Source organism: Prenolepis imparis, unplaced genomic scaffold (genome assembly GCF_030444845.1).
Source record: "Prenolepis imparis isolate NDT839.2.m4 unplaced genomic scaffold, iyPreImpa1.0 SCAF_7, whole genome shotgun sequence".
Classification (NCBI taxonomy): domain Eukaryota; kingdom Metazoa; phylum Arthropoda; class Insecta; order Hymenoptera; family Formicidae; genus Prenolepis; species Prenolepis imparis.
This window is the reverse complement of record NW_028141165.1, coordinates 12,386,041-12,413,343: the sequence shown is the minus strand read 5'-3', so window position 1 is coordinate 12,413,343 and position 27,303 is coordinate 12,386,041. Positions and strand designations below refer to the sequence as shown.

Here is a 27,303-nt window from a genome sequence, read left to right as displayed (position 1 = left end):
ATTTTTTTACAAAATATAGAAAGAGATAGAAGTTCGAGCCGAATGGGCAAAATTATTTTAACTCGAGTTTAAGACAAGAAACAAAAATTTTAAAAATGTTCTTAGAACCAAGTTTTAAATTAGCAAGACTTTCTCCTTAATGAATGTTGGACGAAGTTGGTTTATAGCGTCATTTAATAATGATAATTAAAAAAACGCGGACAAACTGTTGTGAAGAATTTTCGCAAACGGCGAAACTCTCGCACGTGGGTGGCGCGCGTTGCATTCAGAATTATAACAATGCTCACCGTACGACGTGAGGTTGACCTGCCACGAAACTGGATGGCGATGAGAGGCCCTCGGACAGGAAGCGAGATGGCCCGTCACCGAGAGTTCACGACTTCCTGTCGTCGCGGCGGACGCGCTATAAACGAGGCAGTAACGTCCGACATCGGTACTGGCTACCAAGTAAGCGGTGTCGTTCTCGACCCAAGTTCCGTGGCATAAGTACTCTGGAAACGAAACGACATCGGCTGTGAGCGGAGCGAGAAATGCTTGAAGAAACGGCCGCAAGTTATTTTCCGCGCGATAGATCGCCGAGCTAAGAAGGACGTCGCCGCAAAGTCGCATTAAACTCCTTGATTTTTTTTTCAAGTGGCGCTAGGTAGAGTATGATTACAAACACGGTAATAACTTTGCGCTATGGTATGGAGACAGTTTTTTTTTTCTTTTAAGACGATTTAAAGAAGGCTGACGACAATAACATGCTAAATTATGCGGATGCAAATCTGAAGAGACAGCTGAAAAAAGGTCATAAGTTGTCAATGAGATTATTTGACATCATTCTTTGCTACTGTCAAGTTTATCTCTCGACCTAGAGAAAAGTGAATCTGCGTTATATTTATCATGAAAAAGGAAGAGAAAATGCACACAATTATTATATTGAAAAGTTTAATAAATTATCCCTTCCTAAAAAAGGCATGTCAACTGAGTGAATTCAATTTGTATCGAAGCTTTGAAGCCTCTTTTCTGTGATGTTGATTGACTGTCTCGATTCGCGTTGTGCGTTATATTTGCAGCATCAAGAGGCTGTCATCGCGAGGGTTAGCAGTTTGACAATTTGTCCAAAATAAAATTAAATAAAATAATAATATGTTTCAAATAATATGTTATAATACTTCAAATTCGATTAATATTTTTGACAGTTATCATGAGCTGATTTCTGTCAAAAAATATTAATCGCGGATAAAGTATTATAACATATTATATTACTTACAAAATATTATTATTTTAATTATAATAATATGTTGTAAATATATAAAAATATATATAAGCGATGAAATTTTGACTCGCCTTAAAATATTAAAAATCGATACTTTGTTGCCGCGGACCCTATACTGCGCATATATAAATTATCTATATTAATTAAAAGAATTTGTAAGCTCGTATATATTTCGTTATATATTTCGATAGTACATTGTTTGCAGAAAATTTTGGTACCAAGCAGACACCAGCGTACAAATTTTTTATTTAACGTTATTTAACGTTAATACACTACTTTAAAGTTGTGAAAATAAATTGTTTCATCAAATGCTGAATTTATCGCTCGTAACTTTTTATAACAGTTTCGTTTCCCAGTGGATGAGATAACCATAATCCCCTCAACCATTCTATTAACGTGTCCGATAAAAAGCGAGAAAAAAATGTGATTCGATCGTTTCGAAAGCTACTTTTATGTCATCATTTCTACGGCACTTGCTCCCTGCGCCTTCCGTAACAATGCGCGAGAACGGAAGAGGAATAAACGAGAGCCATAAATCCTGCCGACACATCGATATCAGGCGTGACGTTTCGAGCGACGATACCCGATCGTACTTGCAAGATAGTAAGATGAGAATTTACTGCGGTCGCTCGACAGCTCGTGACTTCGCGTAAAGAGGAAACGCGAGACCGCGCATCGTGTTCAACGATAGGTGATGGCACCTATCAACGGTAAAAAATAAAAAAAATAAAAATAAAAAATCACGGTAAGCGACGTTGACGTATCAGAATAAATGTAGAATTTTCTACCTGTTGTTCTGAAAAGCTACGACGTCTCGGAAACAATTCGGAGATTGCGTCCACCAATTGAACGTCGAAGCATCTATTTGAGGAAATGGAACGAGCTCGATAAAAATTAAAATCCTCGCGAATAATAGCGCGTGGCTCCTTCAGACGATAAAATAATTCATACTGATTTCGTGCTTTAAATATTTTTTCAATGAGCGCTAATTTTGTAAGACACGTGCACGTGGATTTTAAAAAATAGATTACCTTTGAAAGCTTTAAAATATATATTCGGCTCTAAATTCGTCGAAGCATTAGACATCGCGCATAATTAGTCATGAAAGAATTCGTTCAAAGAATTAGGACACGTGTGTTTTCTACCGTTCTTTTAGAAATCTTGATTTCCGATGGTACGATTTTTAGCTATTCAAGGCGCGATTAATTAAAGATCGCATTCGCGATGCTCGTAAGATATAAATCGCGAAGCGAGCAAACCGAGGCTATTTATACGACGTCTTAATGGCTATTTTGCCATCTCATCGTCGTCCTCATCGCTGGTATCCGTGTCTCGGAATACAATCCCATGTCGACTGTCGGGAGACGTGGGGTTCGAGTGTCTAAATCCCTCGGTTGTGTCAACATGTTCCGGTACAACTCGCGTCACTAAAATAATTCCCGGCTGACAAAATGCTCCTCACCGTCCCGGTTCTCTAATGTATCAACGTATTTCTCGCGGATTACAAAGATACACCATCAGCTTCGCACGTCTTACGCGATCGTATCGTTTATATTCTCTTGTAGGGGAGACTCTGAATATAAACCGCGTTCTATATCTTTCCCGAAATCCAGTTAATCCGGAAATCATCCGGAATTATTTTGAAATTATTCAGTTATTATTATCGTAGCTCTGTTATCGTGATAAACATACGGCTTACAGTGTGACATTGATATATATACATATATATAAACAGAGAGATATTCACATAGAATCCGATACAATAGGATATCTTGATTGATTGTTATGAATATGTAAATGGATATCTTATCAAAATTAATGGATTTCTATAATAATAATGTTTGCAGCGTGTAATATATTATTAATTATTTTCAATATACATTAAATATAGGGATAAATAAATAGAGAGAGAGAGAGAGGGAAGAGGCGGAGAGAGATGAGATCTCATAAAAGTCGCAAATCTAAATGACCGAGCGAATCACGCCGTAATTCAGTGGACGATGTGTCAATTTTTATGTATAGAGTCAAACGAAGCGTACAAAGTTAGCGCAGACATAAGTAAGCGCTCTATACTCTCTGGCAACCATGACATTTGCTGCCTTTCCGCAAACTAACTATCACCACTTGTGATAACTTTGCGCGAACTAGGATGGGGTACGGAACGAGAAGGAAGTACGGGTAATCCGATAAGATGTTCCAGGCGGACGTGCTCCAGCCCGTGTTGTGTCGAGTCTCCTATCTCTCTCTTTCTCTCTCTCTCTCTCCCTCTCGCTCTTTCTCTCGAACACTGAACATTCTGCTGAACCACGGAGCTTCTCCAAATACGCTATCGAAGACAACGGACGGCGTCCATCAAGTCTTTCGAACCGTCACATTGTTAAGACAGCGTCCCCGGAAGCTCGTTTACCGGAGGCTTTATGATAAAAATCCATTATAATTCTCGGTACGCGGAGGATAAGAAAAGTTAGCGTGAAAGATTCAAAGATGACGACGATGACTACGTCTGTTAACCGTCCTGACTCACGTCACATGTCGAAGTTTCCAAACGCTTTAGGAAACTCGTCGTCCGAATGAAATCCTCTCTCTGTCGTTTATCAAACATCTCTTTGATTAACTTTCTACGGTCGCTTAAGTGACAGGGCCGAGAAATATCTCCGTAGGGCGCACAAAATGCAGAATAAAAAAAATGTTTGTCGTACGAAATCAATCTAATATAAGGTGACACAGTCTATATCGCAATATCTATCTTTATCAGCTTTTTAAATAGTAAATCAGTTCTAAAATATACTTTGGAATATATGCACACATCGTGAAAGCATCTATGAACGATTCGATTTATTCTTCATTTACTAACGTTGCGTCTTCGAAGAAAAGTGATATACAATATAATGAGACCAATTCTTACCGGATAACGCCTCGTCGCTGCAAGACGTAGCAAACTCCATGCGATCGGGTGCCCTGCAACCAATGTCCAATCTGCCGTGAACACAGCCGTGATGACACTGGCTTGGGAACGGCGTGGATGGCACCCTCACATCGTGCACCTCCGCTGCGTTGGCAACGTTTTGCTCACCATCGGCGGCCAACAGGTTTTCGACGTCGACATGCGGTGGCCGAAATAACGACACGATCTCGTAGCGACCGAGATTGGGGCATTGTCTGGTTGTCGGATCGGACGCTGAAAAATGCAAAGATCCTTTATTTGTTTCACCCTGTCTTTTAATGAAATTGCGAAATTAACGCCAAATTAAATACTTGATAAAAAGAAAAAAAATGCATTTGTATATCGTTGGGATAAAATGCGAAAAAAATGTGTGAACTATCCAAATGAATTAAATTTCCTCCCACGTGCAAAAATGAGCCATTAATTTTTATACGATCCGGCGAGCGACAAAAGCTCGTGCTTACATTGCAGTGTAACTTTTAGCCGAGCAATTTGATACGCGATCGACACGCACGTGTCGACGTGTTTCACACGCTAAGATAAATGCGTTTTACTTTGTTCCTGTAGGAAATTAGCGCAACACGATCCGCGTCGAGGTGAGAGCCCGCTGTTCATTGTGTCCAAAGTCAGAACGGCAAGTTCTCTCCCGGGGAAAGGCAGGAAGGGTAGGTACCTATTCAAGAAGTTCGACGTGAAAGAATCTTGCTTTTATATTTGCCTTTTTATCGCGGTTTTATACTTGCTACTTCAGCCACGCGGTCGGGACTAAAAGCCTCGAGGACGAACTACCTGCTTACTTTACACCAGTGTTTCCCAACCGACGATAAGTTTTCAAGTTGTGTAGCAAAACAAGAGAAGTGTAAAGCGTTTTATTTTCACTGGTAATACTATTTAAATTTATTCAAGTAATTAAATATTAATTAATATAATATAATATTAATCCGTACAATATTATAATCCATTTGGATTTTTAATTTCAATTACAGTATCTGTCGTTAAAGAACGAAGAGTTGAGATCAAGATGCAAGAAAATCCTGGGCATAAAGAAACACGTATCATTTTTTGTTTTAATTCTAAACTTGCGCCGAGAAGGTTGGGAAACGCTGTATTACACGATGCAGTTCTCAGCCGGACGATTTCCGGTGATAACGCAATAACACCCACGTGTAGCCAGACCGAGAGAGCCTGCCGCGACGTACAAAAGGGAGAGACGAGTGCGAATGGCGACGCGCGATAAATTCCGCACCGCGACGGAATGACACCGCCTCTTCGTCAACGTTAACGGAATCGAGCTAGGGAGAAACTGGGAGACGAGCCGAAGGCAGGAGTGGGACTTTACGACGGATCCGGCATATGATGCTTTACGCGCTCGTAAAGTCGCGCCTAGCGAATTGATTGTTAAACTCCGTCATTTGCAAACTTCTCACGCGCGTTTATTCGTATTTTTTCTTAGATGCGGAATATTCTTTTGGATTTACAGATTTAGGTGGATTTATTCCGAATGATAATGTCGAGGCATCAATCATTTTTGTGTGATTTATAAAATTTCGTGAAACAAACTTATCGGAATAAAAATAGATGATGAAATCTCCCTCGCCGTTTAATTTTAAATAGACTCTGCTTTGAAAGAATCTTGAAAGTTGAGGATTAGTTATACAAAGGGGTATTTAAAGTCGAACGTAGGAAGGTTACTGGAACTTTCATCAAACTTTCGCGAAGGAAAAATCGACTTCAAATTGATCAAGGAATCTGTAGATGGAGCGAAGAATTCGAGACTTTATATAGCGTACATGCGAAATATACGGATAAGATTCGGAAAAACTTTATAAGATCGAAACAAATAACGAACTCGAATATGTGCATTTGAATGAATTATCCGAGAGAGAGAGAGCGCGTTTTTATTTTAATCACATTTTATTCAAAACTCCGGAATATCGGTCAAGTCTCAACAGAGTTTGCGAGAGCTACGATATGACTCTACAATTCAATATATTTGTATTAATAGCATAATTTATCAAATATTTAAAAAATTAAACGCGATACGTCAATATAAAATGGACATTATATGCAATTATTTAAGGGCAAAAGATGTTTATAAATAATAAGTCAACAATGTTTATAAATGCGTCGTCAAGCGATATATCGAGATATTGTTTCGTTTCACGCGCGAATCTCCTCCAAGGCTCGCTTATCTTCTGTCAGAGTAATTCGATAAGATCGAGACAAACCAGGGGACGCTGGCAATGAATCGGAACAAAAACGGAGGGTTCGAGTTGGCACCAAAGTGCTAAGGGAGGTTGGCGCGAGCCCGGAAATCACCTTCGAGCAAACTGTTCGTTTCTGATTCCGGTTTCCGGACTCGTGGCCGAATTTCCAGCGTCCAATCTATTTAATCTCGGTAAAAAAGAAATGAAAATATTATTTTATGAATATGATAATAAATCTCTCCCGCGAATCGTAAGAAGAAATTTTACACCCTCGGAGGAATGTTTTATGGAATATGTATATTATTTCGCGCGCTTCTCTCTCCGGAACGAAAGCCATGTCGAATGAATGGCAAATTAAGAAGCCGCGAATATTAATCGAACGATAATGCAGTTAACTTGCTCTCTAATAGAGGGAGAGAGAGAGAGAGAGAGAGAGAGAGAGAGAGAGAAAAAGAATCGCTCTTTGACAACTTCCAAAAGAAACTGCAACTTCATTTACGAGCCGCTTCCATCGGAATATCGGCAAATTAATTTACCCGATTAATTATACGGTTATAATGCCGACAAAGCAAAAATGTTGGAACGTATTAACGGTGGGACAGTCACGTTTAACTGCGTTAATTAAAAGCCGTAGTAACAAATACATATATATAACACGATCTGTCAACTGAACATTGTGTTAAGCGTAATCAGATTTGCGTATATTTACATTCGCTTCGAAACTTGGCATCCCGCATTAAAGCCCAATTAGTTACTTTACTATTGCGACGTGATATTGCGCCGACAATGCGTAATTCGATTAGAAGGTCAGAATTTACTTACTGATGAACGTCGTGTATGGCATCGTCAAATTGAACGTACTCGAGTTGCATATATCGTCGGCCTGCTGGCGCCATTCCGACAGTTGCATCTCTATTACGTGCTCGTCTCTCCTGTGGAACATGACGCATACGTATCCGTTTTTGCTGAAAAGGAATACGCAAAAGCGTTAGACACTCGAAATGAATCGAGAACGACATTGCGGAAGTTAAATTTACAAAGTTGGAAAGTTGTTCAAACTTAGATCTACTATTACAAAGTAAATTTCCTAATGTTGAGACTATTTTAAGCAAACTTACGAGGGTCGTTATAAAAGAAAGAGACAGGGGGTTAAAACCCACCCTTGCAAATTAAAACAAACAGTTTTGCTGAATTTGTTCAAAATATATAAATACAGAAAAACAAACATTAAAGAGCTATCGACGTCAGAATCCGCTAGTGTATATATATATATATATAAGTATAAGATACACTGTAAATTATACTCATTACGCATTCAAGAAGTTAAGTGTAGATTAAGTCAGACATAGGACGAAATAATGAGATTATTTCATTGCACGAAAATAATTAGGTGAAATTCTTTATATCTATATAATATAATCTATATAATAGATATAGAAAAAATTATATAGATATAATATATATTATATAGATACAAAGAATTTCGCCTAATTATTTTCGCACAACAAAATTATCTCATCATTTTGTCCTATGTCTGACTTAATCTAAACTTAACTCCTTGAATGCGTAATGAGTATAATTTACAGTGTATCTCATACATACATATTGTATATATATATAAAGAATTTCGCCTAATTATTTTTGTGCATGAAGTTATCTCATCATTTCATCCTATGTCTGACTTAATCTAAACTTAACTCCTTCAATGCGTAATGAGTATAATTTACGGTGTATCTTATACTTTTATACATATATATATATATTTTATATATATTATATATATATATATATATATATATAAAAGTATAAGATACACACTGTAAATTATACTCATTACGCATTCAAGGAGTTAAGTTTAGATTAAGTCAGACATAGGACGAAATGATGAGATAATTTTGTTGTACGAAAATAATTAGGCGAAATTCTTTGTATCTATATAATATATATTATATAGATATAATATATATTATATATATATTATATATATATTATATAGATATAAAGAATTTCGCCTAATTATTTTTGTGCATGAAGTTATCTCATCATTTCATCCTATGTCTGACTTAATCTAAACTTAACTCCTTCAATGCGTAATGAGTATAATTTACGGTGTATCTTATACTTTTATACATATATATATATATTTTATATATATTATATATATATATATAAAAGTATAAGATACACACTGTAAATTATACTCATTACGCATTCAAGGAGTTAAATTTAGATTAAGTCAGACATAGGACGAAATGATGAGATAATTTCATTGCACGAAAATAATTAGGTGAAATTCTTTATATCTATATAATATATATATAATATATATATAATATATATTATATCTATATAATATATATTATATAGATACAAAGAATTTCGCCTAATTATTTTCGTACAACAAAATTATCTCATCATTTCGTCCTATGTCTGACTTAATCTAAACTTAACTCCTTGAATGCGTAATGAGTATAATTTACAGTGTATCTCATACATACATATTGTATATATTATATATATATAAAGAATTTCGCCTAATTATTTTTGTGCATGAAATTATCTCATCATTTCATCCTATGTCTGACTTAATCTAAACTTAACTCCTTGAATGCGTAATGAGTATAATTTACGGTGTATCTTATACTTTTATATATATATATAAAATATATATATATGTATAAAAGTATAAGATACACCGTAAATTATACTCATTACGCATTCAAGGAGTTAAGTTTAGATTAAGTCAGACATACGACGAAATGATGAGACAATTTCGTTGCATGAAAATAATTAGGCGAAATTCTTTATATCTATATAATATATATACAATATGTATGTATAAGATACACTGGAAATTATACTCATTACGCATTCAAGGAGTTAAGTTTAGATTAAGTCAGACATAGGACAAAATGATGAGATAATTTCGTTGCATGAAAATAATTAGGCGAAATTCTTTATATCTATATAATATATACAATATGTATAAGATACATTGGAAATAATACTCATTACGCATTCAAGGAGTTAAGTTTAGATTAAGTCAGACATAGGACGAAATGATGAGATAATTTCGTTGCACGAAAATAATTAGGCGAAATTCTTTATATCTATATAATATATACAATATGTATGTATAAGATACATTGTAAATTATACTCATTATGCATTCAAGGAGTTAAGTATTGATTAAGTCAGACATAGGACGGAATAATGAGATAATTTCGTTGCATGAAAATAATTAGGCGAGAAATTCTTTATATCTATATAATATATATATATATATACACTGGCGGATCCTGGGGGCGGGGGGGGGGGGTTAACCCCCCTTTTCTTGCAAATTAAAAGAAACAGTTTTGCTGAATTTGTTTAAAAAATATAAATAAAGAAAAACAAACATTAAAGAGCTATCGATGTCGTTGGAATAAAAGCTAATCATGAAACCAAAAATATTAAATAAAATAATTTTGCAATCCCCCCCCCTATTATCGACGTTAGGATCCGCTAGTGGTCCCTTTAGACTGTAAAAATAAAATTTCCCGCGGACAAATAAAAATTTGGGTACGAAAGGATTAAGGGCGGGAGATACGCCGGTCCAGTAAACCATTAAGACTGATCTCGAGAAGATGAGAAAGGGACGAGCCCTTTTTGCTCAAGATAATGGCAAGAGAGAAACCTAAATCTTCTCCTCTGGATAGGGCACGGGATTAAGATTTTATTTTATCAGGACGTTTCTTAACGGCCGAACATTAAGTTTAACGCAATTCTTTTACGATGGCCGTCCGCCTTTACGGCGGAATCTGAAAACTCGGCTACTCTCTACGCGCGTATATATGTATATTCATATATACTGCGTCATATACACGTAGTATAGACGCGTCACATATAAGTTCATATCTTTGACGATATATGTTTACATTGTAGCCCCGTGGAGCATTGCCGTCGTAAGCCGTCATTGCGCGAACCGGAAACGACGGTCTCGACATATATTTGTCTTACGAGTTTCCCCGTCCGTGTGAAGAGGGATATAAAGTTTATATTACTTCTCGATAGCTCGCCTCTCTCTCTCTCTCTCTCTCTCTCGCGAAACTAGTTTCCGCGATCGCGACCGGGGGATTCCACGATCCAGCATTATGGACCAATTTTTTGCAAGATTCAATTTAATTGCGCTGGGGTTCCGGCATTGAACAGGCGAGGAACAAGAAAAAGCGACGTTCACGGTGGAAGAGTTTAAGTTTGCGCGAAAGAAAAAGTGTTCTCTTTCTCTCGCTTAATTACATCAAGAAGAAATATTATAATTCATGGGATTTTACTGCATATAAGTTTCGATCTCTATGTTTAGCCGAACTCTGTTCGCGATATTTATAAAAATTCGAGTGAATTTATAAGTCGTAACTCACACGGAGGCTTTTGATGACTGAAAGTTATGATTTTTACGAACCATATCCCTCGGCTAATGCGCGTCATAAATACACGACATATAACCGTATAAATTTTAACCGCGAAATTTTATATTTAACTCTCTTCTCTACTGTCACGTTAACGATTTTCATGCTCATTAAACTCGTTCAATAAAATATATGTCCGTGCAAATTTGCGAGATGTATCTAAATCTATTCTTGAAAATTAACGAGGTACATTTTTCAAGACGGAGACATCACTTAGCAGCAATTTACCGTAACATCGTTACAACAAGAACCAGGTCAGAGTGTGATAAAACTTTCAAGTGGCTATTTCAGAGCCGATGTGGAAGGATAGGCAAATTGTACAAGGCAAAAAAACATACAATCTTCTTCAAATATTCAACCGCGCATTTAGACCGTCGTGCTATGTTATTTTTTTTTTCAACAGGAAAAATATAAGCTCGCGACGCCGAAATTTCATTATTCGTCGCAGACCATGATTTGCAGAGTGAGCATTTTTTTTGTTTCGAAAAATATCCCGCAAACGAGCTGTGTGCACATTCGGGCGTATAAAAGCATTGTAATAAAACGTGACGAACGTCAAGGGAGGTTTCGTGGAAACCGACACTCATCTGCGATATGATTGATCGATGTCAGTTTTCTGGGCGAATCACGATACGCTATGATTCGCCAACCCTCGCCGATATCGTGTCCGTATATGAAAACATATATACCAGAAGACGCAGCGTTAAACAATTCATATAGCGTGGCTTTAAAATGAAAAGCACGACGAATAGAAGAAATTAATAGCAGAGAGATTACGATAGAAAAGATAAAGAAATAAAAAAAAGGAAAGAATAAGCAAATGAAAAAAATTAACAGAATGAAATAAAAAGAAAGCACAGAAAAAAATATCTGTAGATGATGCGGAAAGAAATTTGTTGTTAATATTTAAATTCTAGTGATTTAAAAATAGAAAAAAATGCCTTCTCTTGAAATCAGTTAGTTCCTTAAAAAAGCTAAGACACTATCGCCAATTATTTACGTAGGATATTACGAGATTGATGAAAGTACTACAACATCTTGACGGTACTAAACCAAATATCGGCGGTACTCAATCATTATGCATTCGATAAAATAAAAATAAGTAAAAAATTGTTTTTGATAGTGATCGATGCCGACGCATTCGAGACGCGCGTGGTTATTGGATATCCGAAAATGTTTGCCAAAGTATATATAGAAATGACGTTAAAACCGCATCACATTTATCGTTGCGGTTCTATCATTGCTGTCATTTGCGAATTAAAACGAAATGTAAAATAGCGATTGATTATAATCGGACGTGCCGGAAATAGAATCCAATTTCGCGAATTACTCGGAGAATGTGAGATTAAACAGCCAAAATATATACATATACATAAATATTTTTAAAAACTTCAAAGTGTGTGCGATGAGATAATATTTATGCAGGCGTCGCTCGTTATAAATAAAAAAATATATAATAGCAAAAGTTTCAAAACTGTCTACTGCGTCTTCGGGGAATTTTCTTAGGAAGTGCCTTTGCATACGTGCAGTGCAATCGTGCTATGCATCACGGCCTTGTATTCCTTTGGTGTAAAGTCTTGGAAGAAAACTTGATAGCAATCAAAGGATCACAAAATAAAGCAACTTGTACTTTTTTTCACGAAAGCTTTAACGAAACGCATCGAAGATCGCGTACGTTTTGTGTCTGTGTTAATTATAAAATCACACAATAGCAATTGATAAATCGATAATTGTAGTATTCATCGACGAGTTTGGTATCGAGCTTGGTTTAACAAAAATTTGGTTTAATATATGCGCTGCACAAGACATGGCGTTTCCTGAAATTCTCGACGGAGAAGCATACTCAAAACCGATACGATAATGTATCGGAGGCGGCGGCGCGATAACGTAAAGAGCGCGGCACAACTTAATTAATTAAGTTGTGCGGCAGCCGTTTACATTCGGTTTCTGGCGTGCATCCGGGAACGCCCGACCGCCGTTATCGTTCCCCAGCGTGCACTGGTGTCTTCTTACGAGATCGTGTGCATCCTCTGTCTCTCTTTCACCCGCACTTGCATCACACACACTCTCTCTCTCTCTCTCTCTCTCTCTCTCTCTCTCTCTCTCTCTTCCTTCCTCTTGGCGTGCAACGATCGAATTCCTCATTTTCTCCTTCCCGAAGATTCTTTCGCACTTCATCGTAACGTTGATATCTTAATTAAAACTTGCACTAATTTAGCGATACGTCTGAATTATCTAAGAAAATTAGTATGATATATATATTTCGATGAATGTTATATGCAAATTGATCTCTGATCGAATACGGATTTTCAAGTCTGTCATTGGAATACTATTATTGATTGAACACGTATCTACTTCTTTTCGACTACTGAATATCTTTGTTCTTCTATACACGTAATAATTACAGCCTCCGCGTTGTCGATTAAAAATACATCGCCGCTGAAATGTTTATCCGAAACGAAATAGCCCTTTGACATATGACCTATTGCAACATCGATGACGATATATTGCGGGCAGGTGACGTTGATTTAAACCTTTTCCATGCTCGACGTGTCAATGGCGCGACGTGGATGGCCATTACCACTGCCTTCTTTTGCTACAGTATCCTAAATCGAGCAGGACATTTTTCACGATCGACTTTTCAATCTAATTTATATTTGCTCGTTAAACCATTCACACACTCGGGCGACGCGTTCATCCGACCAATTCGCCTTTTCCGGCGAAAAGAAGCTCCTCCGATTCGAGAAAGAGAGAGAGAGACGATTCTGTGAATCTCCTGGATTTAGGTCGTCCTCGTCAGCGGCGTTTCAAGGATCGAGACCGATATCTTAGAGTCCTGACTCCGCGAGTAGAGAATATACCTTCGACCACCACGTAGGAACTATGAGCAGCAAAGCGAAAGTACCGACCGTTACGCTTCTTCTCTTCTTTCTCTCTCATTTTTTTTCTTTTTCCTCTTCTTCCGCTTTTTTTCTCCTTCCGCTTCTTTTCCGATTTTATTCGGTCCGCTGAGTATCATTGTGATGAAAGCGTATACCGCAGCATTCTCTCGAATATGCGGAAAGCGATATCGCGTGTCTGCCGTAAAACTCACGGTGTCGAAAATTCAAGGAAATGTAGCTAGCTGCCATCGCGAATGCGAACGTTATTCTTTTACGAAGCTAATCATCTATCTGCGCGTTGTGAGAAAGGGGAAAAACGAAGAAATGGAGCTCTCGGGTTTGGCGAAATTAAACTAGCTGTAAAAGGATGTAAAAACATTTTTCCTCGTTCCTCTCTTTATATAACTCTTAACACGAGATTCGTGCGTATATACTAAAACGAGCTTATAAATAACTCGCTTAATAAAAAATATAACGACAAAATAAGAAGACGACTAAATATGCACTCCTTCCCTCTCTCTCTCCCCAAAACGGTTTCGACAATGCTATTTCAACAAACGGCCACTCGAATAACACAGTTTTACTGTCCGCGTTGAGGACAGTAAAATGCAAGTGGCAGCACACTGTATTCCGGCGAAGAAGTATCTGCTTGATGTCATTTACAGATGAAAATGTTACGTGTAACGCGAGTATTGACGAAGTTTCATCCGTGACAAAACAGTCATATACCTATTTATTGGAAAATGCACGAACCGGGCGAAATGAAGGCATTATATATCTCTGTGTAGAATATTTCACAATTCCTATGCGACTTTTCACTCAACATCATACGCATCATATAGTGACTCGTCGCACATTTACGATATATTTTTTGTATCGAAATATTTCTTCGTTGGAATTATAATAAAAATGTGGTGACTACATATCTAAAAGAATTTTATCATTCTTATTGAACTGTTATATTTATAACGTTAGTAGATTTCGAATAATCCTGTACGCTGATTGAAATTACGAGCCATTTTGCAATTAAATCAGTTATATACATTTCCATGATAGGATATCGCATATTCATATGCCGCTGGTGCTTTGCAATGAACGATCTGGTTAGCTGTAAATTAAGATTGGCGCTTGTGCTGGATTTGGCTATTTGCAGATAGACGTGACCTACTTGCCGATAACGCCAGACACAGACTAATTTTAACGCTATGGAAATAATTCCTGATTTGCAGCGGGATATTCGGGACAGAGAGATATTGCGCTCAGATATGCGCGTCGGCCGATCTCCACGAGAATGATTTTATTCATACGCGAATGATTTTATTCATCCCCCCCGCTTATCCCGTCCGTCAGCATTATCTCCTAACATTTGACGACGTAATACAGTCGCGATCCTCAACAAAATAATTCTTATGGTATAGCACGCTACTGGCTCGCGTATATTATTCTCTCGGTTTGTTTGTGGCCGCTATTCCTTTGAATGTCCTCGTTTGCTATCCCTACCTATTCCTCCCCGCGTTGGCGCAAAGATTTATTTTACTACTTACAATTAGTTTCAGCCGCTACTTCGTATACTCAGGGATGTGCAACGTGTGTGCGGGTCAGCACGAAGAATACCGTGCAATTTGTCGTGATTTAACAACTCGACTGTATTCCAGACTATCCATCGTCGCACATGCTAGGAGAATTGTCTTAAAAACATGCAACTCTGTACGCTAGCCATTCTAATGTGCACTAAGTTTTATGTATCGAGAATAAAAGCATTAAAATTCGAAAGATATATGAGGGAGAAATCACTCTATAAAATAATTTAATTTTTTAATATATTCTCCAGAGATATATGTATATATTTTTATATCGTGTAATCTTTTTGGAACTTAATTAAAGCATATGCTTATGCACGGAGCGAGAAAGAATTAATAATTATTGATATATGTATGTGTAGCGTGGGGGTATCTAAAAACTATCGTATATATCCGGTATCCAAGAACTTTCGATCGCAGATGTTGGAACGCGAGCCAAGAAAAATAACGCTTTTAAAGTTCAAAGGACAATAGTTTTTGAATTACAGTCGATTGAAAATTAGAAGCGAAGCAAACTTTGAAAATGTAAATAGAGAATAAAACCTAGTTCTCAGCGCGAATTTCAAGAGAACTTTATTTTAACGACGGTTCGATCTAAAACTTGATTATTGAGATATATGAAGGTTTCTCTCTCACTGCGAATTGTTTGATTGTGAAATTAATTTTTTTTTTTCTACAAAATCATCGGGGAATCGATAATTATATATGCAACTGGAAATTATTAATGAATCAATCTGATTCTGAGCACAGCGGATAAATAATAAAATCGTATTTTTAAATTAATGATGCACAAGCGCATTTTAATTTCATAAAAAGATATATTTTAATTTAAAAGGCTTTAAAAAAATATTTATAGTCTCTCACATTTTGCCAATATATGATTCAATATGTTGGAAAATAATTAAATATCTATTTTTTTAAATTGCGATATTTTAAACGTTCTTTAAGGGATCAAATTGAAATCGATCTTAGAGAGTTGGCCGAACAAATTTGCGGTTAAGTATGTCTTTCAACTTGGTGGATGTGCTATCGCGGCTTCGACTCGATCGTCGATTTGGCAGCGCGTATACACGATAATTTTCCACCGTCTTGTGCGCCGATTCGAGCACGAAGGCTCTACACTTCCGGTTGGTAGGACCCCGGTCAACGAGCAATTTTCCGGCCGATTGGTCGGTGAAACGTCGAACTTGCTCCAAGTCGATCTCTACCGACAGCAAGAGACACGCTTGTTTACTTCATGCCGGGAGTGGAGACCCTCTACGCGCACCCTTTTCCCCCTTACATCGGAGGGATCCTATCACTTGAATATTATCAATTAACATGAATGATACCATATGGTATTGACGCCAGAAATGACGTCAAAGAGGTCTCTCGACTTTTCTGTCATGTATCTGTATTTAAAACTTTTGAATTATATTTTTAGATAATATAATTTAAAAAGTTATTAATATTTATAATATATACATATATAAAATTCAACAACTTTTTTTATTGAGTTACATGCTTTAAGGTGGAAATATAAACATTCGCGTGGAGGGTCCAACATTCTCCTAGCAATCGATTTTGTTGTTTACTTCAGGTTGAAGGTAACCTCGATTCTTGTATACCATAGGTATTTCCTTTGCCGTCACATATTAGACATCGTTTACCAATTAGTACGTCTAGTAAATTTCCGACTCGATCGTACGCGGTATGGACGCTGTGTCTTGTGTTACTCATTTAATTAGACGCAATTATACACGATACACTAAACAAATGTCCGCGCGCATGTTACGTGAGGTATATGGTGTTAGTTTGATTATTATTTGTCGCGCGTTCGTATAAATTCTAATCAACATATATCATAGTTATATCAACGAGAATGTTGAGTAAATTACGACCTGACCGCACTGCATAACTCTCCAAGTTAACGTATATGAAAGTTAAAACCGCATTCAACCGTGCATAGTATTCTAATAAATGCAGAACATTCCCGCCCTCGTTCCTTTTCCTCCGGAAATGATCGGAATGATTTTCCGTGGTTCGCCGAAACATTCGAAATACGCGTACCCCTTTCCCCTCTCTTTCAGGGTGAATAGTAACTGAAATATTCTAACGATGTGGTAGTTTATAAGTATTTCAATCATAAATTGCATTTTCCGTCGAGCATCATAAAGAGCGCCAACAATTTGTTCAAAGTAGGCAGATACAGAAGAACGTACATTATTGTTAACGTTTCAATGTATGCATATATATATATATATTTTTTTTTCAAACTACGTACTGTACAACTGAAAAATTAAATTGCCGCTAAGAGAAAAATCGACCGACGAAAGAGAATTCGTGGGATTTCAATACGACAATTTTTTTGAAATACCCGATACTTGTATACGCGCTACACCAAATACATATACACGATGTGATCAATGGAGCGACTCGCTGGAAATGAACAAGGATCCACCGCTGTATCGGACGTACGCGAACAAAAAAAATGACACAGAGAAAGGAAAAAAAAAGAGAGAGAGACGGAAGGAGGGAGAGAGTAAGAGAAAAAAAAAACAAAGCAAAACCGGGATGAGAGACCGCGCTATGTCACTCTCCGGCGAAGTTATACATGCGCTACCTGCTTATGTGCGGATTATGTTTACCCCGGGTTCATATGCACTTGCATAAGCACGATAACGGGGGAAAGAGGGATGGTGTATCCTTCCCTCCCCGGGGAGATGACTCCGGCCACTATTTACGGACGCGAGTAATTCATAACTCGTTTTTTCGTTAAACCTATCTTGCTTGTCCTGTTTCCTCCCCTGCTTTTCACTCTCTCTTTTTTTTTTCAATCGCGCACAGTATGTGGCGCGGGCCTTATAAAAACGAGCTTTGATCGGGTGCACCGAGCCGGACCGATCATCAACCAGCGGCGAAGTGTCGAACTGAACTGCAGCGGCATCACGCCGGATATATACACGACGTTAGTATATGTGGGTATCCGTACTCTCTAAAAGCTCGTTATTAGATCGCGCGCGCACGTGATGCGACGATCTTTTCTTTTCTCGTGGAATGTTCGCTTGATAAGCGAAGAGCCCTTAACGGTTCCCCTTTAGCTGCGGGTAGACATAGACGACCTTTTATACCCCCGACAAGTAACGTAATGGCCGGCCGCGTCGCGGAAATCGCGAGATTGCGAGATGAAAAGCTTTTTTCTCCTCTTCTGTTTCAAGTCGCGACTTTGTTAAGCGCGTATAGGTTCGAAAATAGATTTTATATAAATATTAATATATATATGTACATCGGCGATATATATGAGTGACAGTAAATGAGTTTCGAAAATGGTGTAACGCAATAACATTTATAACAACCTTAAATTGATTTTAATTAATTAAACGAAATATGGTTCACCAAATATATATAATTTGCAATTGACTTTATCTTAATAAAGACATATTTTAATTGGAGCATTTTACAGGGCCAAAAGATTTCGAGATGTATAAAGCCCTTAGTACGAATTTTTTCCAGGGAGAAGTGCATTTCGACGTTGTTAAAGAACACTTCTTCCAAGTTATTGACTCCTATATTTTCTGAGATACCAGCTTACGTACTTCGCAAAGTTCAATATTATACACTTTGCACCATAAAATTCTTTCTACTTGTGTGTTTTTGACGTCTAATCGACTCGCATCTTTCTCATAATATACGGTATGTACTTCTTTATCGCACAAATATTTTCACGGATCAGAAACCGCGTCTCCGAGCAAAAGTAAATCGTGGTACCCATTTATTTAAAAAAAAAATAGATAGACAATTCTAACATAATGCATAAAATCTCGTTAAAATATAAACGCACATAAAAGTTACGTATGAGATAAAAAATGACCATAGTGTTCCCTCCGGATATTTTTTGTATTTTAGATCTCGGTCAAATTTCCGTTCGCCAAGAATATTTTACAGCATGGTCGAAAGATTACGAGCTCTAAATTCACGAACATCACCGACAGATTCCTCGTCGCGTCGGTCAACGTTCGCGTATGACGAATCATCCGGTATACGATCGTTGTCGTAATAACAGAATAGTCGTAGAATGAAGCCAGCAACGTCGTAAGAATAAAGATCGAGAGACCCAGAAGCTCATTCCGAAGAAGCTGCCAATTCCAAAAAGAAGCTGCGTAAACGTAAAAGCAGACGCGAGAATGCGCGGATAGAAAAAAAGGGAAAAGGAAAAAAGAGGATATTCGAAAAGCGTAAAATTCACGTTTATTCGCGCGTTGAAGCATCGACAAATAAACAATACGCTCGATGTGTTGGATTACGGAAGATCTCACGGTGAATTGCGTCTACGCTGCAGGTATGTCGCGTTTATCAAAGTCATTTAATTCGAGAGTCTCGTCAACACCAGGATGTAACACTCGTTCGACCAAAATTTGGTTTATTCATCATGTCGGAATAATCGATCAGGCAGAGGTCGAAGTCGCGCATGTTCCGACAGCGACAAATGATTAATAGGTTGAAGGGTATTTTGCTCTTCAGAGTAAAATGCTGATATCCACTTTCGAATGATATACATAGATACAGGGAATGTGAATCAATTACAAGAGTGAGAAATTAGAAAAAAAAATCTATATATATCAATAGCATTAATAAAATTTTAATTTACCAATAAAGCCAAATCTCGGCTACATGGCTAAAATCTCGTGTCTAAAGAAATTCTAATATAAACACTTATATAAAGAAAGTAAAAAATCTCAAACTTGGAAATAAATATAAATTTTATATATAGACTATATTGGGTCGAGTTTTAAAATGAACTGAAATGAATATATAAAGCTCTCCGCAAAGAACCGGCGCGAAGTTTACAGCGGGAAGAACGTATGTAGCTACCTCTCCGGAATGCATTCAAATATATCGATACGGAATTGAGTTACACGGTGTAAGAAGCCCGGTATACATATATGAAGAACGCGACGATGTATCGCGAGAAATAAGGCGGTAAATTTGACGTGCCCGGCGTGTCTCGGGCGTGCTTTATAGACGTCGACGTGCCAACGGACGGAACTGCGAGAGGAAAGTCACGATAATGTACGTAACAATGTCGAAAGTCGAAGCCGGGGGAAGGTGGATCGTATAGAAATAGAATCTCCGGGTCGTTCCGCGTCGTGAAATCCACCGCCGTCGTGGCTGGGCGCGGCTAGAAGCGAGACGCGGAAGTTTTATGCGGTACACGAAGGTATCCGGCTCGATGTACAACCACGATAAGCACGTTTTTCCAATAAGGACATCCTATTGCACTGACTGCGAGAGTAGCGATCAGGACCACTTTCTCGAAATAGCTTCTGGAGAAGTCGAGCCCGTTACCAGATATAGAAGCGGTCACATCTCGTTTATGCCGCGTCAGGATTAAGAGATTTTGAATCCCTCATCTGTTTCGTTATCGCGACCTAATTTCGGAATCGCATTAAATCGTAATACGATATATGTATATTCATAGAAATATACGACGTTTGATAGCAATCCTAATAATAACCCGATTAAAGTTTTATATATATATTTAGTTTCTAAATTTTCAAGTCTTTTTCTGCACTTATATATATATATAACTTATATAACTTATATATATATATATAACGCGCGACCGAGTGTCATTCGATTATTTATATAAAGATATTTTTGGAAAATTATTTGCACGCCATTTTCGCGAGTTGATAATAACTATTATAACGATGGCCCGACTAGATATCGATCGCGACCAAGATATTTATAATACCTCGAATATTTTGACGGGTACTAATAATAATGATAGTATTATAATAATAAGAAGAGGAAGAAGAAAAAAGGAAATTAATATCTGCAGGGGGAAATGGGGAAGAGGGAATATTAGAATGTAATTTTACATAAATTATGATTAAGTGGATCTAATTTAGATTGTTCAACGGCGTGCGACTCGATTGGGCAATAAATATTGCGAGCTCCAGGTCGAGACAGGTCGAAACAGAAACGGCAGACGAGCCTCCCTAAGACGCAGCTTTCGAACGCAGGATGAAATAGCGTAGAGAAAAAAAGATATGAATTTACAATGATTTATCAGAGTTGGTATCGTGTCCCTTATCGTTACAAACACGAGACTTTCGTGACAGAAAGCCATTTCTCACGAAGAATACTTATGGCTGACATTTTAATCGATTTGTAAATACTTAGCCACGATAGCGGAATGAGATTCGGTTAAATCACGACAAGAAAATAATTACAAGAAAAATTAAAAGAAGAAGATTCAGGACAGACGTGAAGATTTCATAATCATGAAACAATTATATATTTTATAATCGCGAGTTTTCTGCGTCGGAAATTAACATAAAAATCAATGTGCTTTGCAGAGAATTGTGATTAATTTTCCTCGTAATTAAGTATTTTTAAATACAACAAATATACGTATGTGTGAGTGTATATATTTGAAACATAAAATCATTATCGGAATGCGCGTCATATTCGAGCTCGTCAAGCTCGTTATTTCTCAAAAAGGGAAAATATGCGAATGTAATGAAAAAAATATTAATAATTTGAATCTCTTTCCAATTTAAACGCCCAAACTCTGTTCTATTTCTCGTAATTCCTATCATATTTGTTCAAAATATTTTTTTCAACTATACAATCCTATATTCTTTTACAGGGTACACAGAGAGAATTTTCTCTCAGAATTTACCCTGAAAATCATGGTAATCGTGACACAATATATGGTATGGAAAGAATTTTATGAGAATTTCTCTGATTAATATTTATCACAATAAAAATAATAATATCTATCACAATAAAATATAAAATATGTTTGATTAATTTTACTATATAGTTTAGTAAAATTAATCAAACATGTTTTATATTTTATTGTGATAGATATTATTATTTTTATTGTGATAAATATTAATCAGAGAAATTCTTATAAAATTCTTTCCATACCATATTGTCCCATGATTACCATGATTTTCAGGGTAAATTCTGAGAGAAAATTCTCTCACAATCAGTGTAGCGATTCGATGTAGAAACAATTCGTTATAAAATGCGTGTCCCGGATACATCATTGCGATCAATATGGATGCTCTGTTTGAGATGCAATGATATAAATCGTTACTGACATCGATACAGACAGACAGAATTTGCTCGCGTGCACAAGTGAAAGTATGCACGATTCTGCCAAAAGAATATAGATAAGAAGACAGAAAAAGTGAATAGTATATATATTAGGGAGGTCCTTATATATTTTTGCATAATTAGTTAATATATTTTCATATATACATGCATTGCAATAATAATTTTTATGCAAACATTTTAAACATTTTATTATCAAAGAATAATAAAACTTCGCTTCGCGCGCGTAATTATATTCCATTAAACAAAATGAGAATATGCATATATATGCAATGCATACAAATTCAATATTTAAATCTTTAACAGAAAATGCGAACAACAAAATAGAATTTTTGATCAAAATACCTGTGCTTCCATTAGACTCGCACATCTCCATACGTCTACCACACACGTTTCGCACGAAACTGATGACTATGATGTCCACTACCGACCGTGAAACTTTACGATGTCGCCATCTAACGGCGAAACCTAACTTCACTACCAAGAATGAACCGAGCTCGGCGAAGCAGCTCCAATGTCTTTCTCTCTTTCTATTGTTTCAATTAGACTCGTGTGTCCTATGTGTCCGCTATGCTGCACGTCTAACACAAGACTGATCCCCACCACCGACCACAGGACTTTTTGCGCAACCGTGTCGTCGCCTGACGGCGAAAGTAACTTTACAGTCGAGAGTTGAGCGTCAGTCATCAGTCTCGCGCGAGATGCACGGCGTAGCGGACGTATGAAGACGCGCGAGTCTAATGGAAGTGCAGATATTTTGATCAAGGTTCTTGTATAAAATTCTATTTTGTTGTTCGCATTTCCTGTTGAAGATTTAAAGGTTGAATTTTTATGCCATTGTATAATTAATTATAATAATATATTTTTATACACATATGCAATTACAATAATAATTTTTATAGCATGCATTGTAATTTTGAATATTTTATTATTAAAACATAACCTAGCTTCGCGCGCGTAATTATATTCGATTAAACAAAATGAGAAAGATATATATATATATATATGCAATGTTTGAAAATTCAATATTTAAGTGAAAGTCGAAAAATAAGGACTACTCTAATATATATAAATAGCTAGTACATTTGATTTATTTATATAATTTTACACTTGTATATTTTATGCTTGAAATCAATATAATTTAGTATAGAAATTCAGTCTTATTTTATAATTAAAAGGAACACAGTTGATATACAAATTAATCGTGACTTGTCGTATTTTATTAAATGCGCTTAATAATTTCAATCAAGACTGCAATAGACATTTTGATTTCGCAACGTCTTAATTTCCGCGATTCTCTTTCGAGTCGGTTCCAAGAAAAGATTCGTGCCCGTTCCCTTCCCGGGTTATCTATGCAATTTCAGGGTGGTCGCGATAAGTGCTCTCAGATTTATAGTTTAATGCACGATCGTCTTGCCCCGCGCTCGCGTTTGCTCCTCGACTCGCCTCTAATTACTTCGGGCCGAGGCTTTGGCCTTAATTGAAATACCGAGTCCTTGCTAACGTTCGGCCGAGAGCTGTCGTGGTGCCAGGCGTCGGTGTGAAGTATCGGCGCAAAATATTCAATCTTGTAACAGTCAGCGCGATTACCGCCCTCAAGGGTTTCATTCTTCAAACTGGCGTTCTCGCAAATCGCGATCACGCCAAAGTCGGAAAAGCAAAATCTCCGAGCACTTTGATAAATTCTCTTTCACCGTTTTGCTGACTATATATTTTTGACATTCGTAGCATTATGTCGTTAAAATTATTTTATGTACCTACATTAAGATAATAAAATTGATAATAAAATGATAATTTTGAGATAGTTATATTATTAACGATTTTCTTAAAGTATTAAAAATTATGATTGTTCCTTTGTGCCAAAAATACGAATTATCAACGTTAACGCACATTGTCACATTACAAATATCAATATTAAAAATATATATAAAGATCCGGCTGATTCGCGACCGAGAATCTTTGTCGATCGCGTAATTTTCCGCAGACGAGCCGCTTTTTCTTACGTTCCTCTTTCCGCAATCGTCACGAAAATATGAATTCGCGAAATCTGTGCTTGCCTGGTATAAAAGAATACCCCCTACCTCCTTTGAACCACCCGTCTTCACTGCCGCCTCCCTCTTCATCTTCTTGTCGCGCATAGCAGGGAAACGCGGATCCCGGACGGAGTTTCTCATAAAGTCGCGAGCTGGCGCGTAATCGCGGGTATATTAAAGCGCGAGGAAGAGCAGCGTGGGGAAGATTTCGCGAAATAAGGAGAATTCCGTCGGTGAACACTTACATACCATATAAGTACGGTGGAGGCAAGCGTCAAACGAAAATTCACGCGCATTCGCGAGCAACGTCTCGAAAATGATATGTGTTCAATTTTCGCAACATTTCATAGCAGCGTTAAAGGCAATCTGTATATAAATTAACAGTAGTTAACAGTAATTTATTTATTTTGCTCTGTAATAACTTGAATCCGTTCGCACATTATTCACCGTTCCATGAAAAATTTATATATCCTCGTTAGTTTTATCTATCGAATAATGAAAAATTCATACGCTTATATTCTATCATATTTTTATTACCATAATATTAATACGCCTGAACGGCGTAATATCTGCGGCACTTCTGCACTTACGTGAATGTATATATACGATATAAGGTCGGCTGATTGTTCCGTGCAAGGCACAGAAATAGCGATCGATGGATGGGAAGATTGTAGGTTATTTCCCTAGCATAATGTCAGCAGTCGTGTCATGTACTTATTTTCTTTGTCCGACATCGTTTAGACATTTAGGTAATGACGTAGGTGCGATATCGCGACGTTCATGGAAACGATTAACCATAATCACTGTCCATCGCGCTCGATTCCAAGAATTTTCGTCGTTGGCGATCCTTAACTTTGATATATAATTATATTGGCCGATTCATTATATATCGTTACTTACCCTTTTGCGCCGGGGAATAAATCGAATCGCAGACAAGAGAAATGTGTAAGAGGTTTCTTCGCGCATGTCGAGAATGTCTGTCAGAATCGACGTTTGTCTTCTTCGATGTTTCTGCGAGTATATAACGGAAACGCATCGGTTATAGCCGATGAAAGATGACAATGAAACTATGAAAGTCTTCGTACTCTTGCGAGAACTTTCCGACCACGTAACAAAACCAAGCCCGAGTTGTTGCGCGAGAGCTATACGAAGAAACGTTTAAATCGAAAAACGATGAAAGACGAGTGTTTAGGTGTCGAGAGACGGACGTACGAATCGAGGAGAGAAAATTGCATTTTTTTTCTTCATGTGCCTTTTTCGCGCGCTTAGCAACCTCGCGGTCTCGCAAGAAATAAACGCTTAACACGTTGATGTCTTTCGCAATAATTATTATTCGCCGCGCATCAGCCTGCGAGAATTTTAAAGGGGATAATAAAAACCCCTTGAAGTGAAGAACGTCGGCCGAGAAATAAGATGTAAGTCAGTCGGAAGAAATGGCACGTCGCTTTTTATTGTTGGCATTTGTCGGTGTGCGACGTAAAGAGAAATAAAAAATCTCCTCAAGACGACTCTGATAAAAGAAATGTAAGATTTTTAAGAGCGCCTGTGTGTGTGCATTTCTGACAAACCATAATCGCGTGTAATAAATTTCGTATCAAATTTTGTTTAGCAAGATATTTGTGAAGTAATGATGTCTCTCGTAATATTCTCTATTTTAATATATTAAATAACTCGGAAATTAATCCTCAATTCTACGCATAAATATAATAGGTATATACAGTATAATACTGTAATTATTGTACTTCGATGCTATTATTTATACATGAGAAACAAGAATTACAGGATATTAAAATGTGAATCGAAATGACCCTATTTGCGAGCCATCCAAGTAGTAAAGCTTTGCGCCCGATCAGACGCAGTTTGATGTCAGAGAAAAGTAATTCTTTCTTCCCTCATTTCCCTCTTCCACTCTGCGTCATCTTAATATCGTGATATCCAAGTAAAGGAATTCTTCGAGCAGCTGTCGCACCCGTACCGCGACATTATTCTCGGAACCTTTCTAAGTGAGGATATTAGTCGCTAAGAAGTTACGGTCGACCGAATTTCTTTGGGATAGGTAAATGAAGAGAGTACGGTTTCCCTCTATTGAACGTAATCATATAATATATTTATCGAATATCAGTCTGCATTTTATTTCTCACATTAATCTTTCTTTTAATTATTTAGATATTTATTGTAACACTATATATATATATATATATATATATCGAAAATTGTACAACACATTAAATGCAAAATTCATATTCCAGATAGGCGCGGGAATTCGCCATCGTTTAAACTTATATACTTGCGTAATTTTACATAGCCGAGTTTATAAAACCTCTCTCTCGTCGTAATCAAGAAAATTTCCTTTTTAAACCCGTCCCCGTACCATCTCCGCGATGGAAACGAAGTAAGAAATTTATCTTCGCTCGGCAAACAACGGATGTTTGGACACGCTTCACAGCTTTGCGGAATGGACGAAGGGAAAAAGGGAGGAAAAAAAATAAAAAAAAACCCAAATCGGCCTTGGCGCGTTTTCTGGACCGATTCTTCCGTGTGCCTCGACGAGTAGTAAACACTTTAACGCTGTTCCCGCGGATATGTCCGGCAAACACACGTTCCAATAAGCACTTTTATCCCAGCTTTTAACGATGAATCGTATTCTCGGTGGCAGTGGGGCGCGAATAATCCGGGCCTCTCATGTACATGTACACGAACGATTAAAAGCGATACGTCACGTCGCGCGAACTCGCCCGCACGAATGCTTTAATGAGAGTACCTGGATGGGTATATGGACCTATATTGACATTCCGGTATATATCGCGAGGCGAGGAAAGGTTGAGCGGTGCACAGACCAAA

General features: G+C 37.3%; 1 protein-coding gene and 1 long non-coding RNA gene across 8 annotated transcripts in view; one reads left to right on the top strand and one right to left on the bottom strand.

Annotated features, from left to right (window-relative positions):
• Positions 1 to 27,303, bottom strand: part of LOC145939027 (uncharacterized) — a 300,920-nt gene that overhangs the window by 5,158 nt on the left and 268,459 nt on the right. For all 7 annotated transcript variants that reach the window (XM_083043056.1, XM_083043055.1, XM_083043060.1 and 4 more), the window contains 3 exons: positions 7,235 to 7,377; positions 4,167 to 4,439; positions 288 to 491 (listed from right to left, as the gene is read on the bottom strand). In XM_083043056.1, coding sequence (XP_082899182.1) covers positions 288 to 491; positions 4,167 to 4,439; positions 7,235 to 7,377 — 620 coding nt within the window. The remainder of the gene's footprint in view (positions 1 to 287; positions 492 to 4,166; positions 4,440 to 7,234; positions 7,378 to 27,303) is intronic.
• On the top strand, positions 437 to 956 carry LOC145939036 (uncharacterized). The gene is made up of 2 exons (XR_014425777.1): positions 437 to 643; positions 715 to 956. It is a non-coding gene; the product is annotated as an uncharacterized LOC145939036 (long non-coding RNA).